Source organism: Trachymyrmex cornetzi, unplaced genomic scaffold, assembly GCF_001594075.2.
Source record: "Trachymyrmex cornetzi isolate Tcor2-1 unplaced genomic scaffold, Tcor1.1 scaffold280, whole genome shotgun sequence".
Taxonomy (NCBI): domain Eukaryota; kingdom Metazoa; phylum Arthropoda; class Insecta; order Hymenoptera; family Formicidae; genus Trachymyrmex; species Trachymyrmex cornetzi.
Genome location: NW_017297483.1, coordinates 354252 through 374375, shown reverse-complemented (window position 1 = coordinate 374375; position 20124 = coordinate 354252). Strand labels below are relative to the sequence as shown.

The window sequence follows — 20124 nt, the reverse complement described above, 5'->3', positions numbered from 1 at the left end:
TCCTCCAAATTTCAGCTTTCCGAATATAAACTGCCATAGATACATAAACAGAAACATTTAAATGGCCCTGACAGAGAAAACAGAAAAAGAAAGAAGTGAAATAGAAGTTTAGATGGCGTTACTGGGGAACTTACTGATTTCGCGCATGCGCACTCCATTTTTGCCAACATAAAATCAGGAGAGTTGCGCTACTGTATATACTGTGGCCATGCTTTCTAGTTATACTCTGTGACGTAACGCTTGACAGTTGTAATTTGTTTACAGAAAATTAACAGAGAATTTTTATTTAATATATTATGGCAGGTGAAGTGGTTGTTGATGCACTGCCGTATATTGACCAAGGATATGATGAGCCGGGCGTACGAGAAGCGGTGAATAAGAATTACATTCATTTTTTTGCAATCTAACAGAATAATAGTAATCTGATAGGTTATGCTCTGATAGAATTAATTTTATTAAGAAAAATCTTTGTGTAAATTTCTTTTATTTCACAAAATATTTGGGGTTTAATATTGTTCCTTAGGCGTTGGCGATGGTGGAGGAAGAGACACGACGTTACAGACCAACGAAAAATTATTTAGAACACCTACAACCTTTATGCATAACTGCTTTTGAGACAGAGGTATTGAAGCATGAATTTGAGAGAATGCAGAATCGTTTACCGATGGAAGTGCTTAGTATGAAACGTTATGAATTACCACCTCCTCCATCTGGCAAGTTAAACGATTTAACTGCATGGAATGAGAGTGTGGAGAACAGCAGTGCGCAATTGGAGCATCAAGCTACTAGGTAAACAGAAGCTACATTTGGTTAATGGTTTAGAATGATTGGATGTTCACATGCTATAAACGCTCATATATTTATAAGTGCTTTTCTAGGTTTTTCTAGATGCCACTGGCTTAAATGGAAATACGATATCATGATCTCGATGTCATTACTAAATCAATGAGTGCTTATAAACGTCAAAAAGAATAATATAAATGTCGTTTATAAGCACTCTTTTTAGAGTCAGAAATTGAAAGAAAATAAGAGTTTTTGTAGTGAATGTGGCAGGGAGGATTGATCTGCACAATTTTTTGGATATAAGCATACCTATACAAATCTGAGTTTACAGTACACTGCAAACAGTCACATACAGTCATACATTACACGCACAGGAACGCAAATATGTATTTCCAATTTTGTATATCTCAACCATTGATACTGGCCGACTAATGCTCTGTATAAGAGACTATGGCCTCTATACTTTAGAGTCAACTCTTCCTCTGTTGAAAGTTCAAGAAGAAAAAGAAGCATGTGAGCGTCCAAACCAAATGCAACTTAGAATTTATTGATATATCATTCGCCTTCTCAGATTTTTGTACTGTCTTCTAAACTTTTATATAATTTTAGAATCTGTAACTTGGAATTGATGATGGATTACGGTTGCGAAGCATGGAAATCCTACTTGGAAGTACTAGTTCAACTGCTAGGTCATGCTCAGAAGCAGCTGCAGACACTGAGGAAAAAGATTCAGGAAGTCAACTGGCAGAGAAAATCAATGCAGACTCAAGGAGGCGACAAACTGAGAGCTCTTGAAGCACAGTGGGTCAGTTTGGTGTCGAAAAACTATGAGATCGAGCAGGTTTGCGTACACTTGGAGGAGGAGATGCAAAGGGTATTTTTGAATAAAGAGGCTGTGGAGATTAATGATGTACCAGAGATGGAAGGACCTGATGTGCCAGGTAACAATGCAACAGAAACGATGGCATTGCAAATGCAGCAACAGGAGAATCAGGATGTTTAGTGTAATATAAACTTTTATGTATATAAATAAAAATAAATAATTTATACAGAGATTTTTAACAATGGATATCGTATCCACAAAGAGCATTCGTGAACGTATTATGGGGTATATCTATAATAAAGCAGTTTATTTCATTATAGTTTACACATATCACACTTGTGGTTTATGCTTTTACAATATACATATGTACACGACGGTTATCGTTAGCGCGATACACTACTAATTAATTATTTGTAATTTACGACGTGCTGAAGGATCTGTTTTATAATAGGCTGTTTGCGTTGTTCCATGTATCGACACAATTGTACACATTGCGTAGGCCTAGCTGAATTTCTTTTTTTTTTATTTTATTTAGGACAACAGTAATATAATATCATGATATAATTACAAAGCGAATAGCTAAGCGCCTTTACTTTCGACTATTCAGTGTAAAAAAATACGTGTGTGACTTCGATCTCCATTTTTGTGTTCAATTATGTCCTCTTGCAACAGGATAGATGTTAAAAGTAATTATTGGGTTACTAAACTTGCATCATTTTTGCCATTTAATCACTCAACTGTCATAAAGATGTTTCGCTGGCGCCAGAACTTTGAGACTGCAATGCCATACTTCCCTTGTAACCCATTGATTCTTCCTCCAATAGAGCTATTCGTTGCTTCAATGTTTTCACCTGCAAGGGAAAATTAATTTGAGAAAATTAATTTAAGGAATAATGCAATTGCAATATACATCTGATATGTCCGATGCAATCTGTTTGTTAATGTAAACTATGATTTTAAAACACGTAGTAGAAAACGGATATATTTTTTTAGTGTTTATTATTATATAAAATATAAAATCTATATATCTTTTATATATATATATATATATAAGATTTTTGAGATTTATCCCTTAATATGTATTAGCATAATATGTTGCCATAATTAATTTTAAAATATGCAATTTTCTTTCTTCTGAAGAATTAAAAATGTTTTATTTATGTCACTTTTCTAACGAAAGTGTGATACATTATCGCTTATTCAGGGTATGTTCCATTTGGCGTTCATAATTCTCGCGAACATTATTTGTCTTTGTTTAACATTTGATAAACAATAAGGATGAACTAATTTTATGAACGTTGCGAGGGTTGCGAGCGTCAAGTGTCAGCGTGAAAAGGCACCTTTAGCACGCTGATTGCGCATGCTTGATGCCGCAATCGCATCAGGAACGATCCAATATGGCGGCAGTCGGCTAACAGAGGTTGTGTATCAAATTTGGCGAACGAAATTTAGACATTTCGATGTTATCTTATAGACTAAAATTGTTGAGGTTATATAACAAATTGCCAGGAAAAGCACTCGGAGAGTACCGATTACTGCCGTTATTCTTCATCCTCGGGGCTGCTTTAGAATACTCCATGATCCACTGGCAAGTTGGAGAGGTTAACTTCTACAAAGTATACAAGCGTCGAAAGGTAGAGGAATTGGTGGAACGAAGACTAAGGCTGGAACAGATCTGAAAAGACAATTTTTGCACCAACTTCCTATTGAGATATCGCATAATGATGTCTCTGTCACGGTACATTGTATTCTGTGCAGCAGCGCTAGTTACAATGATGGCTGGCTCGCAGTACGTTCACAAGATCTACAAACCGCTTGATGACCTAGAGGATCTAGTCGAACAAAGGCTAAAGGAGAGGCGGAAAGAGCTGCAGAAGAAATAGTGCTACAGAAGAGTGTATCTAGTGTAATAAATTATTGTTGTTTCTACAAACGAAAGATTAATAACTTCATCCATAGTAGCTGCCAAAAATTTCTAGCCATATGATTTTAAAGTACTTTTTGTGATAATCTTTTTCAATTTATGAGTTAAACAAAGTTCTTGTTATAATCAACTTAAGAACATGATTTTAAGTATTAGAATATATTAAATATTTGTATATTAGATCTTTACAATTGTAAAGATTTTATCTATGCAATACAATGAAATACTTATTGGCCAGAAACTTTTCGCAGCCATTGTATACTTAATCGTACCTGCACAGCGTGTCTCTCTACCATTCCCAGCATCTGTTGCTCCAGCTTCTTCAGTCTGGATTGATATTTCTTCTTGGATTTCTCCAGAGTTTGGACTAGCGCTCTGAGAAGAGCGAAGAAAGTTTTATTTTTATTACAAGGATGGAGCACAAAATGTCATACTGTATTATTTATTTATCTAATTTTCAGACCGATAATTAATCCTCGACTAATGGGTCACTTGAACTTGAAGCAAAAATTTTAGACGGTTGATACAATGTCTATACGATTAAAATACTATGTTCTGAATTATAGAGAAAAAAAACTTTGAACTTTTCTATATCAATCATCATAAAGTGAAGGTTCACTTGCCTTCTGTATTTAAAACGGATTGCTTTAGAGAACTTAGATATCGTTTCCATAGTTGTAGTTAAGGATTAATTCTATATATATATAATATAAATTAAATGATATGATTTCGTTTACTACTTCTATACGGGGTGTATCTGAAATAATGGCCATTAATCATATAGTGCTATTCCTAATAAAAAGCTGAGTCGAAAAGTCCTCTACATTTTATAATTTTCTCAATATTTTTTTTAGTTACTCAATGAGCAAAATTTATAAAATCAACGTATAGGACAACTTTAAGATATCTTTAAGAGTTCTTTAAGAAACATCTTCAAAATGTTCCACAAATAACACTGAAAGATATCTTAAAATTGTCTTATACATCGATTTTGTCCATTAATTCGGTAATCTTTAGAAATTAATATCTCGTTAACTATTGCGAAAATGGTAGAGGATTTTTCGACTTAGGTTAGGTTTGGGGAGACGCTATTAGCGCTATTTGTGCCATTCTATCTTCATCGTCCATTAAACGTGAAAGAAGGATAGTATGACACAAACAGCGTTGATAGCGCGCTGCCCGAATGCAGCCTTAGTTTTTTTATTAAGAATAGCACTGTATGATTACAGGAGCGTTATTTCAAATACACCCTGTATACGTACAGCATACAAATTTTCTGCAATAATCAGGGCTGTGGGCATGTATTTGAAGTATTTTTACTTAAAATACAGTTTATTTGCAATACAAGTGTATTTTGTATTTTAGTACAGCGCATGAAAGGATTATGTATTTTGTATTTAAACTCGAAAAATTGAAAGTTTTATATACTTTGTAATTTAAATAATAAGACTGATTGTCAATCTTAGTATTTGAAATACAAAATACTTTCAATCTTTCGTTATTGATACTGAAATACAAAATACAAAATGTTTTTGTTTGTTCCGTTGAAATACAAAATACAAATTGTATTGTCTTACAAATATTGTTTTTCAAATAAAAGTATTTTAAATTACACGCCCAGTCCTGGCAATAATTACCCGTTAGCTCTTTTCAAGTCGTTGACGAGTTCGGCAGACTGTTGATGCCTGAGTTCAGAATTCTTGTTGACTTCGTCCAGAGTTGAGATCAATTCTTGCAGGCGTTCCTTCAGTCTCGCCTCTCTGCCTAATGCTTCGATCAATTCAGACTCCATTCCTTCACTTTCATTGTCGCTTAAACCTCGGTCCTAAATATATTTTTAATTAGTAAGGCTAATTTTCAGAAAGAGACCTACATACTTGTAAAAATTATACGTGATACCTTGTTTGTTGCCATCGCGAGCATAGCCTCTGCGTCGCTCAGCTGACCCTGGAGGTGCTGTATGGTAGCGTGTTGGGCTGCGATCTGTGTGTCGCGCGCGTTTAGCTTCAGTTCTATTGTAGCACGTTCTTTCTCTAGAAGGAACACCCTGGCACGTAACTCAGCCTTGTCTTCTCGCATGGCCATTAATTCCTAAAAATATATTCTTGAGAAATAAATTTTATGATATTGAACTTTTTTTAAATATTTTTCGTTTGTGTAATGTTTAATTAAAATATATTAATCTCACGCGTAAGTGAAAAAAACTATATTCGGTAAAGACGGTTCTTCGTGCCTATTCATATTTCTTTTTGTGAATTTATACAATTTTCAATTCAGCTGAGCGCCGATTATTTATCGATCTCGAAACAGCCTAAACCAAAGCCGAAGTAGAAATATCACAAATAATTTGATAATTTTTATGTTTATAGGCATCTTAAAAGAATCTTAATACAAAATCTGTGAATAATTTAATTGTCAAAAATATTACCTCGGTCGAGAAAAAAATATAATACTTTTGTGAAACTTATATGCACCATATTCCGAGTCGTACTTCCATTTGTCTATTTTATTTGTGAATTTTGAATAGCGAGAATCCTCCTGTACTGCTTTTTTATTTTAAAAAAATGTCAATTTATTTAAAAAAATGTTCTCTTGAGTTTTTAATTCTCCTAATTAGATATGGACCTGCATGAGCACAGCAGTTTCCAAGTCGAGCTTTCTGGCCTCCGCTAGAGAGATGGTGTTCTTTGAATTCAGGGGTTCTGCGTGCACGCTCTCCAGTTCGACCGCCGTCGATCTGACCATTGTACGTTCTCCCTTCAGTCTACCGATGTGCCTCCTGAGTCGTTGCTCGTCCTCCACGTTCCACGTTATTTCCGATCTATCAGAAAGACATATTCGTGATAAAAATTGCACACATTATGCACAACGTAAAATACCTACTCGTCCGACAAGACCATGCTATCTTCCCATGGAGCACCCAACGTGTTAGTACAGTCATTCTCGAGTCTATTTAGCACATGATAAGCAACGTTTTCGGCCGCCCTTCTGTTATCGATTGTCACACCGTTCCTCTCGGTAGAAAGCGCAATTTCGCTCTCCAGCAGAGCGACTAGAACGTCGTAGGCCTCAATCGCGCGATCACTGAACGAAAGTGCGAGTCGCAACGCCGTCGCATTCGATTCGTACTTGCCGACTAATAAGCTCAATCTGTAAGGACAAAAATGATCGTTTTACACGTATCGTTCCGGTAGGATTGTATCGTATATTTCAAGATCTTTTTCAAATTTCAATTTATACGTAACTTTTAACTTGACAATAGTTCGTTCATTAGGATTTTTACACACATAAATAACTATTTCAATGAACTTTTCCGTTCTTTTATATATAACGATTCAGACTCTATCGAACTAAATATATACTTCAATAACCTTATAATTGCCATAAGTTTATATCGATTATTGAGACCATTACATTTCGAAGAATCAATCTTGAATTTCTGTTGATATACTTTCATCATTGTATTTATCACATTATTTCACACATAGATTATAAAATGCGCTTGATGTATTCGATTTTGATATTTTTGATATTTCAACCGTTTTTAAAGCTTTTTGGGATTTGGACCAATTCGGGATTTGTGCACTTTGAGGAACGTACCTATCGCATTGTGCTTTGCTCTCGTGCAATGTGAGCGCGAGGACCGCGTTGTTCGCCCGCGCGTGTTCGAGTCTGCTGTTCAATCGTTCCGTCTCGACCTCGAACTGCTTCTCAGAACCGTTCAGCTCTTGCAGGTTCGACTGTTCGAGGAGATCCGACACAAGATGTTCGGCTACCATCGTGGAGCACACCTAAAATACGTTGGAATATAACTATGTGTTTACTGCAAAATAAAAAAAAAATTCATATCGCTCTCCTACTGTAAAAATTACACAACTCAAAAAATTAAGTTTCTCAGAAAAGGGAAAGACTATTTTTAAATTTAACACAAAATTGATCAATTAAATAATATCGATAATAAGAATATACAATATATATATGTATATATATATGTATATATATGTGTATATATATATATATATATATATATATATATATTCTTAAAATATTAACATTATTTTTCTTATTTTTAAGTTTTGACAATTTTGATGACTTTATGAAGTTAGTTCACTTTTGATGATTGATAGAATAATATTTATTTACATAATTCATTCATAGTAATAACTTTAAAATCGTTTTTTGGTTGTCATTTTTGAAGGGAGCATATATACATGTATGTACAAATTTTTACAATTCTTTACATATTCTTATATGTATTTAGTATTCTTTACAAATAAAATTCGTACCCCAAGATTAGTAATGTCCGGACCGGTAATATGCCTCTCGTCCGTCCTCCTCAATCTCACCCTCTCTGCCATCTTGAGGACTGGCGGTTCCTCCCTCGTCATGCTCTTTGTTGGAGGTGTCTGTAGCGGTGGCAAAAGCGGCGAGCACGGTGCCGTCAAAGGTTCCGGCGAGCTAGTGTTGCCCCTTGTCTGCGGAGAGAAGAGGCGAGGTATGAAAGAACAAGAAGAGGGACGTTAAATTAAGAGAGAGTTATTGTATTTTATTAATATCTCTTTGTTTCTCGATCTCAGTTTTTGCTCTTTCGATTTCAATTTTCTTTTTATTAATATTAATTTTTTAATATAAACTCTCTGTTTTCCATGAAAGACCGATTGCTGCTCACTCGAAGTTCTCGACGCGGTGAATCGCTGCTCGCCGTTTGCCTCTGATTGCTGCTCTGACTTTTAAAATGAATCAATTGTGCCTGCAGGCTTGTGATCTCTGCCCGTAACGCCGTGATCTCCTCTTGCAGCGTCGCGACGGCGACGCTCTGGCACGATGCCGCTTGTTGTGTTGGCTCAGGAGTCGGCAATGCGGCCGGACTATCCAGTTGTTCCCTACCATTCTATATTGGAAATAATAATGCGTTTTTAAAAATATATTAAATATATAGAATATATTACAATGAGAGAGAAAAGTTGTTTGGTATAAATACGGTCAATACAGAGATAACTTTTGTATATTTCGAAATTCCTGTCATTACCAATAATATTTAATAAATTCCCAAATTGTTCCACTTGTTCCAGTTTATTCATCACTAAATAAAAAATATGAAAATTTGTAACAAAGTTTGCGGTAAAAATAAATTCTCTCTATGTAATTATAACTATAACTGCATGATAAAATATTATGGTTAGGGGAATTCCATTTTTATAACTGTTACTTCTATAATGTTAGTAATAATAATTATATTTATAGTTTTGCAAAAAAATATATAGTTGGCCCAAAAATGACTAAATTACAGTTATTATAGTATATTAAATTACGGTTATTACAGTTAAATTATTAATTGCAACCAATTTTTTCTCTCAGTGTAGATATATTATCCCATTAATGCCCAAAAATCCCATTTTTTCAACTCATTTTCAAACCTCATTCTCATAACTAAAGAGGAGAAATTTCCAAACAAAAACCATGTTTCCTATTAGTTTTGGGTATGCTCTTCAAGAATCCGTGGTCAAAATTGAGTTTGCTTAAATAGGAAACCCAATATGACGCCGGATTTGCAAAGAAGTACCCAAAAATTTGGAATTTTTTTTTTCGTAATTTTTTTTTGAGTCACTAGAGTTTCGAGACTCAATCCTAACTATGATCAACGGTGATCGGAATAGTTGAAGTCTGAGGAAAAATTTTTTTTGCCGATTTCAATTGACCATAACCTTTTCAAAATGGCGGATTTCCCATATGGCGGACATGAAATTTTGAAAATCTCACAGATTTCCGTAAAACTCTGTACTCGGGGGTTTTCGTAGTCGCTGATTATGAATTTGACATTCTACTCTCTGCATGACCCAGAGACAACGACATAGACGTGGTAGAATTTTATCTCCTTCGAGGTGCTTCTTCACTTGCCCTCACTTGCCCTTTTCTGTGAGAAGTGTGCATTACCATTCTGCAATCCATGTTTCAAGAAGAATCATTGAAAGGATTTATATTCCAGTGAGAGGCAAGAAGACTCACTCTAATCAAGCACCTTGAAGGAGACAAAATTCTACCATGTCCATGTCGTTGTCTCTGGGTCATGCAGAGAGTAGAATGTCAAATTCGTAATCAGCGACTACGAAAACCCCCGAGTACAGAGTATTACGGAAATCTGTGAGATTTTCAAAATTTCATGTCCGCCATATGGGAAATCCGCCATTTTGAAAAGGTTATGGCCAATTGAGATCGGCAAAAAAAATTTTTCCTCAAACTTCAACTATTCCGATCACCGTTGAACATAGTTAGGATTGAGTCTCGAAACTCTATTGACCCCCAAAAAATTACGAATAAAAAAATTCCAAATTTTTGGGTACTTCTTTGCAAATCCGGCGCCATATTGGATTTCCTATTTAAGCAAACTCAATTTTGACCACGAATTCTTGAAGAGCATACCCAAAACTAGTAGGAAACATGGTTTTTGTTTGGAAATTTCTCCTCTTTAGTTATAAGAATGAGGTTTGAAAATGAGCTGAAAAAACGGGATTTTTGGGCGTTAATGGGTTATAAATGAAGGTAATACTATGGCACCCCATTTACATTTTATACAATAACTTGGTTAAAAATCAATATTTAGACTTAAAACTTAACGATTATATTCATTAAAGTGTTGTTTATTCAATCGATTCCATATTCAAAGAAAAAATAAATAATAAAAGACTCTTAAGATTTAAAACAATGAAAAAAATTAAAGGCCGTGTAAGAGTCAATGGTTCGCAATTAAAATTAGAGTAAATAAAAATAAATATATTATAATGTAAGGTACAAGAATTAGAATTAGATACAAATTATTACATGTTTCAGCATCTTTATCGTGTCATCTTCAGATAAGTAGCAAATCGAAAATATAAGACCAAGTGACTGCTTCTATGAGACATCGTGATATTCAAAGTTACGAAATTACATTTATTATTTGAGGCATTTTTTATAAATATGTGGCGATATTGTATAATAGCTCGAAAAGAAACAGGGGTGGTAATGCGACTTTTCACAAAAATAGATTTAAAGAATTAGTTTTTTTTAAAAACAGTATTTTTGGTTACAAAATTACCAAAAAAGTAAAATATTACAGAATGTATGCAAAATGTATGTGTATGTATTACACACATAATTTCTTCTGCATAGGCTGTTCATTACTATAATAAAAATTCTATACATAAACTATAGATTAATAGTCGAGAACTAGAGTAATCAATTCATGGAATGATTATTTTGATACAAAAACAAGACTCGAAATATAGGCCGTCAGCAATCAAGTTGAAGGGCCATATTAGCAAAATTAGCAAGCCAGGCTATTATTAAAATTTGCATAACTCGAGATGTATACAATCAAATAAAATGTTAAACAAGCACACACTCAAATACATAATGTATATTCGTGTGATAATACGTTTAAATTTAAGAAGAATGAGGAAGTATACGTAATCAAATGCTAAAATGTATCTTTTTCTTCATTAGTCATAGCGAGCTACTGAACAAATAATTCCGTAATAATCACTAGAATTCGCCATCTAATAGCGAAGATTAAAAAAAAAGGGCCAATTGTGCTATCCACACTATTATAATACCAATAGATCTGTTCGCGTTGCACGCACTTTTTGCATTCGGCATCTTCGCTTTCTCTCTTTTCAAAGCCAAATATATATCTATCTCATTTTAAGTGCAAAAATATTTGGGAATTTCATGCAACGTAAACAGACCTATTTTCTCCTCTATGTTCAAAATTAGAATTTTAAATTTTTTTTAGAATTTTTTTTACTTCTGTCGGTCGATTCTCGTCCTCGCAGCAGCTAGAGTCGGCATCTCCCAAAGTGCGATCCCCATCTCCCTGAATGTCCCCGCCACCCTCGCTCTCCTCTACTGGATTGGTGATGGAACCCTCGGCGTCCCTGCTTGTCTCGACTTCTGCACATCATCAAGACCATCTCCTCAGATCGCGACCACCGACGATTAATACTTGGTACTTCGTTTGACAATTATACGGTTCGGAGAAACGATCTATTCTATCAATTCCGGTTATTTATCGAATAAGCGACTGTCTTTCGCGATAATACACGTGATGCTACGGTATGTGCGTCGTGAGTCCCTGAGAGATTGCTCTTTTTCTCGGTATCGAGAAGAGGGATCAAGAGCAGGAATCGAGAGCGCGCGCCACCGAGAGAGCTATTACTATTGTTATAGTCGGAGTCTAGGGAGATCCCCGCTGATTGCCCGCCGGGGAATTGCCGTGGCTTTCGTTACTCGAAGGTTCGCCAGGATTCTCTTCCTCTCTCGTTGAGCAAAATTGGTACACGGAATCGCGATATTCTCTCGCGTGCGTCGTATAATTGAAGCGGGGTGGAGCGCGGAATGGACTCTTACCGGACTCGTCCTCCTCGGCAATTACGGTAGCGCGATGTCGCTCCAGCTGTCTGCCGAGTTCGGCGATAACGGAATGCAACTCGGTGAGCCGTTCCTCGTGTCGTGCCGACTGCTGTTCCGCTCGTTGCTCGGCACGGGCCGCCTGGACCTCCGCCCGCATCAGCGCGGTTTCGGCCGTCTCTCGCGCGCGAGTAGCCGCCACTAGCCGCGAGTTCAACTCGGCCACCTCGGTCCGCAGGGAGGACAGCGCGGCTGCATGAAGCTGCGAAAGGAAATGCATTTCTTTCTTTACTTGCCCGAGTTCTTGGAGTCGAAAGATTTTATCGTAATTTCTACAATATTGTGTACCAATATAAGTACTCTTTAAAACTTTTAGAATGAATCTCACTTTGAAGAGTAAAATCTTAAGCTACGGCACACGATGCTTGTTTTCTTGCTGATTTAGCTGATAGATTCGTTGCGTGCTTCTTTGTGGTCTGCGTTACGTACTGCTGTGATGGAAGTGCTGCTAGTCATGGCTTCACACGTGTTAATTTACTTGCGAGTTAGCTTGATGTTTGTATATATTCTATTGTATAATTGTAGATATTCTATTGTATATTCTATTACTTTGTATATATTCTATTGTATACTTTTTTTTCTTTTTTTGCTCCCATTCTCCAGCTGCTATTAAAAGGAGAGCAACCACAGCTAGCCTTCGCCTTCTAATAACAGCTTCTATTTTTCCTATAAATTTATTCTTACTTTAACTTTGAACGTTTTCACTCATGGTTTGAGTCTTCATCAGTAATCTTTCCCCCTAGCGCAACGATTGGAGTATTGCATGACAAAATGATATCTCCAACGTATTTTTTCTCAAAAATTGAACCGTTTGCTGTTGTAGTCACATACTCACAAAGTTAGAAACCTTTCATCGGTTTCTATTCCGGAGTGTGTTCAGTGCTTGTTGCAATTAGGTGGAAACTTTTCTCTTCCCATTTGTTATAATAGCAAATTAATTTTTGAACTCATAAAAAATGTCGAATTTAATATAAAGAAATTACAGACGTCTGTACACAACTCAGTTAGAAATAATTCTATTGCAATAATTAATAGCCTATTTTCTCTCAAACAAGAAATGAACTTTGTTATCAAAAAATTACAAAAAGCAACACGATTAACTAAGCAATTTTTAAAGGACAATAGTAATATTATATTCACTAAAGCTGATAAAGGCAACTTAACGGTAGCACTAGACAAAAACATGTATATTGAAAAGGTTAAAACAATGCTTGATGATAAAGACACGTATATGAAAATTCTTAAGGATCCTACGAGTAAAATTAACAATAACTTGAGGCAATTGCTGGCAGGATGGAAAAAACAAAATTACATTTCGGAATCAACGTACAAACAACTTTATTGTAGTGATGGTAACATTCCTAGGGCTTATGCGTTGCCAAAAGTGCATAAACTAAATTGCCCAATCAAAATCATCATATCCTCTTTGGATAGTGCATTATATAATTTGGCAGCGTTCTTACATAGTTTGATTGTCAAAAGCATTCCTAAAGCGGCTAGTAACATCGAGAACAGTTTTGAATTAGTTCAAAAATTAAAAAACATTAAAATTGATCATGGTTTTAGTTTGGTGTCGCTGGATGTAATATCACTCTATACTGACATTCCAACGGATTTAGCAATAGATGCTCTTTCTAATAGATGGGACTGTATTTGCGAGAATTGTAATTTACCGAAAAATGAATTTATCAAAGCTGCTCGCCTAGTGTTGGATTTAACTTTTTTTCACTTTTGATAATCAATTTTACAAACAGACTTTTGGAACGCCTATGGGTTCACCGCTTTCTCCGATTGTTGCTAACTTAGTTATGACAGATTTAGAGAATTGGGTGTTGAGCAATATTTAATATCATGTACCATTTTATTATAGATACGTAGACGATATCGTTCTTTGTTTATCGAATTCTAAAATTGACTCTATTCTTGATAAATTCAATTCATTCCATCCAAGGTTACAATTTACCTTGGAAGTGGGTGGTAATTCTATCAATTTTTTGGATACGACTAATTTAAAAAAATAACTCATTAATATTTGATTGGTATAAAAAATCAACGTTTTCGGGAAGATTTTTGAATTTTTTGTCTCAGCATTCAATCTCGCAAAAGAAGGGCATAATATTTAATTTGGTAGATAAAGTTTTTTATATCTCACATTCACAATTTCACAAAAAGAATCTTGAATTTGTTGTTAAGATACTTTTGGAAAACGATTATCCAATAGATTTTATATTCGATACTATCAATGAAAGAGTTAAAACATTAATAAATAAATTGAACTCTTGTTCAGCTAAAAAAACAAATAACAATTTACCTAAAGAACGTGTTAAATGGTTTTCCATACCGTATTTGAAGAGATATCGAATAAATTAAAAAATGCAATTAATGGGGTTTGCCATAGGGTTTCATTTTTTAGTTTGAACAAGTTGAATCAGTTTATTAAAGATTTTTTAAACAATGAATTAAAAAGGAATGTAGTTTACAAGATCAATTGTCGTGATTGCGATGCTTCCTATGTGGGACAAACTGGGAGAAAATTAAAAACCAGACTTTCTGAACACAAAAAGCATATCCATAGTAAAACATCCACTCATTCAGTGATCACAGAACATAGATTGCAGAACGATCATGACTTTGATTGGCAAAACGTAGAGATTTTGGATGTAGAAAATTATTACAACAAAAGATTAATATCAGAGACGATGCATATTAATCGACAGACCAATGGGCTGAATCTACAACATGATACCATTGGTTTAAATCATGCGTACATTGAAATCCTCAATAAACTTTAAGGCTTGTTCGTAATATAATATATGTCAGAAACTCGTTTGTCTTCAAATTTACCGCTATGTTACTTGTTTAGCAACCATTATTTAACCGACTGTCGAAATGATAAGACACATATTGTTCTCGCAATTATTTTTTAAAAATTCGACGATAATTTATAATATATTAACGAATTACAAAATGTTGCATTAGAGAGATTCATTGTAGAAGCGTCGACTGTATGAGGTGAGGCAATTATTAATTTTCAAATTATACATACAATAATCTAATCTTTCATATAATTTTAGCTTGAGTTCTCATTGCCACTCAGCTTTCTAACTTTGTGAGTATGTGATTTACCTCACAACAGTAAACGGTTCAATTTTTGAGAAGAAATACGTTGGAGATATCATTTTGTCATGCAATACTCCAATCGTTGCGCTAAGGGGGAAAGATTGCTGATGAAGACTCAAACAATGAGTGGAAACATTCAAAGTTAAGGTTTATATTTTTAGTATTAAGAAAAATTGCGCTAATTGATAACCAGCGTCGACTCCTATTGCCTGTAATATATTTTTTATGATTTCATTAATTGTTTTAATTAAAGGAGTCTATAAAAACTTATTAGTTTTTATTAATTTGTAATTTATCATTATTCTTACTTTTTTATGTGTTTATTAATATTAGTAAAATATACGTTAAATATTATCTTTTTTTTAATAATACCTTCTGTGTATATCCTAACCTAAATTCTTTACCTACCTAGCAGCAAATCTCGTAAGAAAAATAGTACCGGATCTGTCATTGAAAACTAGCATGCTAGCACGCATGGCAGCACGCAGTACGCCATGTTTCTAGCAGCGTAGCCAACACAGCTGCTAGCATAACGCCTCGCATGCGATCTAGCAGGAAAACAAGCATCATATACTGCCGGCTTTATTCTTCAAGATTGAAAATTAAGCCACTCTTTTTTAAGATTGGCTCCATTTTTATTCTTAAGAATGAAATTCTACTAAAAAAAATTTAGAAAGTATATAAACGATTTTTGGAAGAAAAGCTCTAATTATAAGATAATTTTTTTCTTGTAATGAGTTCTACAATCCATTTCATATTCATGTCATCGATAAATAATTCATATCAAAATTCAGGATAAAATTTTATTTGTAAAATTGTGTATCGTGTGACACAAAAAAATATTTGAAGTCAAAATAGAGGTATCTTAATTTCATAATAGATACACATAATCAAACCCCTATTAAACTGGACCCCCCACCAGTGCAAATCGAGTCCGGACATATTGAAAAATTTAGTGCTCTTTTGTTGCTAATTAGTTGCTCCAGAAAGAATTTGGTTGCTCCAACCGTTCCGCAGTAAAAAAAATAAAAAATGGGTGGGTCCAGCTTAATGGCAAGCTGGACCCCCACATAGTCAAAAAACATACATAGAGCTGCAATATCAAAAAAACAAGTATATCAGATTTTGTTGCTTTTTTGTTGCTTCAGAATAATGTCAAGAAATATAAAAAAAATTCAATTGTTAAATAAATATCCATAAATAAACAAAATTGCATCGTCACGCGTAGCAGCGTCATGATTAAAAGGTACATGTACAGAGTTAGTTGCTCGCAAGTTTTTGGTACCAAAATGTTCCTTGTAACGTATACTATCGAAATATACCCATTTCCGATTTTATTGCTAACTCTAACACATGAAAAATAATTAGTTATATTTCGATAGTATACGTTACAAGGAACATTTTGGTACCAAAAACTTGCGAGCAACAAATTCTTTAAACAATGTTTGAGTGAATAAACTGCTCGGCGCCGACGCCGATGCTGATAAACTAATTATTTTTCATGTGTTATAGTTAGCAACAAAATTGGAAATGGGTATATTTCGATAGTATACAAGGAACATTTTGGTACCAAAAATTTGCGAGCAACTAACTCTGTACATGTACCTTTTAATCATGGCGCTGCTACGCGTGACGATGCAATTTTGTTTATTTATGGATATTTATTTAACAATTGAATTTTTTTTATATTTCTTGGCACTATTCTGGAGCAACAAAAAAGCAACAAAATCTGGTGTACTTGTTTTTTTGATATTGCAGCTCTATGTATGTTTTTTGACTATGGGGTGGTCCAGCTTGCCATTAAGCTGGACCCACCGATTTTTTATTTTTTTTACTGCGGAACGGTTGGAGCAACAAAATTCTTTTTGGAGCAACTAACTAGCAACAAAAGAGCATTAAATTTTTCAATATGTCCGGACTCGATTTGCGCTGGTGGGGGGTCCAGCTCAATAGGGGTCACATTCAAATGCACCATAAGCTTTTAATCTTACAGCGTTTTTCACTAGGCCGCACTAAGTGCGCACTAAAAACTCGTTCAGTGGCAGCAATCCTGCACGAGGTTGCTGAGAGTGCAAGTTTTTTGCACTCCTAGCTAAATACAGCTACATCAGAATCAAGTGCCGCGGAAGTACAATATTCTTTCTATTGTATGGTACGTAAATTTCACTATGAAACAATTAGAAAAATTAAGCGTTTGTTTCAAAGTCAATTATGACATGCTCCCGTTAAACTTTCAACCAAGTGAAAAACAGAGTTACAGAATAAATTGATGAGTAAGTAGAATTATGGAGCTTGCATAATCTTGGATTTTGAAGCTATTCCCGTGTAGATTATCGACAATAAAGACGTATTTAAATAATATGTATATAAGTACCGCACGAATTACTGCATTTTTTAGGCTCTTAATTGCCCGTTATTTATTCTTGTGTATTTTAATTAATTATTTCAAGAGCCCAATTGATTGATTTATTGTTTTAAATTACGCTGGCTGAAACAAGATGCGTCATTTTAGCTACTCACATTTAAACGGTTTTTTTAAATTTATTTGTATAACGTTCGGAATGACACCAGTGTTATTGATGAAACAGTGGATTAAACATCGTAAAGTTGTTATTAAAAGCACAGTTCGCATTAAGTTTCTAAAATTTTGTATTCAAAAGAGGATTATTCTGCAACATTTGTATAGAATTTATCATCTGGATTTAAACTTTTATCATCCACATATGCGTAATAGATACAATAAAGCGAAGAATACATATATCCATAAAGTTCTTAATGTGGAACTCAATGATGCGTTTAGAACACTACATAATTCTGAAAGACAGACGGCTGTCTTTAGTGAGAAAGATTTTTAGTTGGATCCCTTATTATCTTTTGTGTGAGTCATTTTTTACTAAACAAAACAATTTTCTGAACTTAAAACACAAAGATGAACTTAAGAGACTTGACAAAAAATTAATTTGGCTGATTTTTAAACATAATAAAGTAATGATTTCTATGATTAAATCGATTCAGTATTTTTGGGCTTGTTCTAGTGAGAATGCGTTTTCGTTTTTTAACAGTTTAACTTCAGGTTCTTTTAACAACAATAATAGTTCCAAAGTAGACATAAAACCGGCTTCCTTTTTTAATTTTAATGAACAATCAGCACTGTTTCCAGTTAGGAATAAATGGTTCATTAATTTGTCTAAAATTATCATACCGACTGAAATACAGTGTCTTTTACAATTAGGGGGTAATTTTTCTTTACCTTCATTCAACTTGAAGAAAAATTGTGTTGAATTGATTAAGTCCATCGAAAACAATATTAAAAGCTTAAGCAATATTTGCGTGTTGGATGTGAGAAATCGGGCAATCTCGTTGATACAGAAAATTGCTTTTACGAAACCGGTTAATCATGACATCAATAAAAGACTAACTTTTTTACTTAAAATCACTAAGAGTTTCATTAAAAAGAATTCAAATATTTTTATTTACGAGAGCTGACAAGGGTAATGTTACTGTAGCAATTGACTAGATGAGTACAAATGAAAAATGCTTAATATGTTAGATGATAGTAGCACGTACACAGTAATCAATAGGGATCCAACTAGAAAACTGACTGAATCAGTGAGAATGTTATTGACGAGATGGAAGAATCGTGGGTATATTGATTCGAAATTGTACAAAAGATTGTATTGCAGTGATGGGATCCTTCCCAGAGTCTATGGACTTCCCAAGATTCACAAAGAGGGGTGTCCTTTGAGAATTATTGTTTCGTCTATTGATAGCCCTCTTTATTCATTAGATTCATTCTTGCATAATATTATCATAAAGAATGTTCCTAAACCACATTGATAAAAGTTTCAAATTGATTGAAAAACTTAATGGTTTTTGTTTAAATAATAATTTTTCATTGGTTTCTTTAGACGCAATATCTTTGTTCACTAACATTCCGTTAGATTTGGCTATAAAAAGTGTGTCAAACACATGGCATTTTATTACACGTGGCTGTGGTATATCAAAAGATGAATTTCTTAAAGCTTTACGATTAATATTAGAGTCTACTTTTTTTACTTTTGACAATAGAATTTACGTTCAGAAATTTGGAACACCCATGGGTTCTCCGTTGTCTCCTATCATTGCAGATGTGGTTATGGAGGACGAAATTAGAGAATGAAATGTTGAAGAGATTTGGAACTGAGCTACCCTTTTATTTTAGATATGTAGATGACATTGCGACTGCTATTCCTAATAATTTAATTGATGAATTTCTAGAGTTATTTAACTCTTTTCATCCTATGTTACAATTCACTTTAGAGGTTGGTGGTGACGGATTGAATTTTTTAGACATGACGATAATCAATATGAATGGAAAATTGGAATTTAATCTTTAGCATAAGTTAACTTTCTCCGGGAGGTATCTCAGTTTTTTATCTCTGCACCCTCTTTCACAAAAAAGAGGTGTTCTTATGAGCATGGTGGACAGAGCTTTTTTATTATCTCATCCAAAATATCATAGTGACAATTTCAAGTTTATTATCAAGACAAGTTTTGGATAATAATTACCCTTTGAATTTTATTTTTGACACAATCAATTTACGATTAAGATCGCTTTTAAAACGTAAGACACTTAAACAAACTGACAAACCTAACATAGATAATAAAATAACTTCATAATTTACTATTCCATTTTTACCGTGTATTTATGATAAATTTAAGGGGATCCTAAAGATCTGTATTACCGACTAAACACGTATAATTTTTGTATAACGAATACTCTTTTTCTCTTTCACGGATTGGAAAATCCTTTTCCAGGATTAAAGTATACGCATTAATACGTGTTGAAATGGAATCTACGCTGAGAATGATCAAAAATTTCGAAATCGATATATTTTTTACCATTCCTTAGTGTAACATGGCGTCTCAGCTGTCAAGTCGTGACAAGAGGCCTGTTCTTTTTGATTGAACTTTTGCACCAGTTCATCTTTCTTCCTTTTCTCTTTAGGAGGAAAGAAGAGGAAAAAAGATGAACTGGTGCAAAAGTTCA

General features: G+C 34.2%; 2 protein-coding genes across 3 annotated transcripts in view; one reads left to right on the top strand and one right to left on the bottom strand.

Annotated features, from left to right (window-relative positions):
• Positions 1–207: 207 nt before the first annotated feature.
• On the top strand, positions 208–1849 carry BCAS2 (BCAS2 pre-mRNA processing factor). Its single transcript, XM_018509115.1, has 3 exons — positions 208–371; positions 524–789; positions 1393–1849. The coding sequence occupies exons 1-3, from the start codon at positions 297–299 to the stop codon at positions 1784–1786; spliced, it is 735 nt and encodes a 244-aa protein (XP_018364617.1). The 5' UTR covers positions 208–296; the 3' UTR covers positions 1787–1849.
• A 17-nt stretch (positions 1850–1866) lies between these two features.
• LOC108762208 (colorectal mutant cancer protein) overlaps positions 1867–20124 on the bottom strand; it is a 111318-nt gene continuing 93060 nt past the window's right edge. The window contains exons 5-15 of one of the 2 annotated variants that reach the window (XM_018509113.1): positions 11916–12177; positions 11314–11459; positions 8200–8421; positions 7817–8005; positions 7131–7321; positions 6414–6680; positions 6156–6351; positions 5430–5621; positions 5168–5355; positions 3803–3905; positions 1867–2457 (exon numbers count right to left, since the gene is read on the bottom strand). In XM_018509113.1, coding sequence (XP_018364615.1) covers positions 2347–2457; positions 3803–3905; positions 5168–5355; positions 5430–5621; positions 6156–6351; positions 6414–6680; positions 7131–7321; positions 7817–8005; positions 8200–8421; positions 11314–11459; positions 11916–12177 — 2067 coding nt within the window. In that variant the 3' untranslated portion in view covers positions 1867–2346. The remainder of the gene's footprint in view (positions 2458–3802; positions 3906–5167; positions 5356–5429; positions 5622–6155; positions 6352–6413; positions 6681–7130; positions 7322–7816; positions 8006–8199; positions 8422–11313; positions 11460–11915; positions 12178–20124) is intronic. The other variant, XM_018509114.1, reaches the window with a different exon arrangement.

Bases quoted from the DNA above. Each gene is read 5' to 3' on its own strand.
- BCAS2 (XM_018509115.1), top strand. From the start codon at position 297: ATGGCAGGTGAAGTGGTTGTTGATGCACTGCCGTATATTGACCAAGGA. The intron at 372-523 runs GTGAATAAGAAT...ATTGTTCCTTAG, and splicing joins AGCCGGGCGTACGAGAAGCG to GCGTTGGCGATGGTGGAGGA. The intron at 790-1,392 runs GTAAACAGAAGC...ATATAATTTTAG, and splicing joins TTGGAGCATCAAGCTACTAG to AATCTGTAACTTGGAATTGA.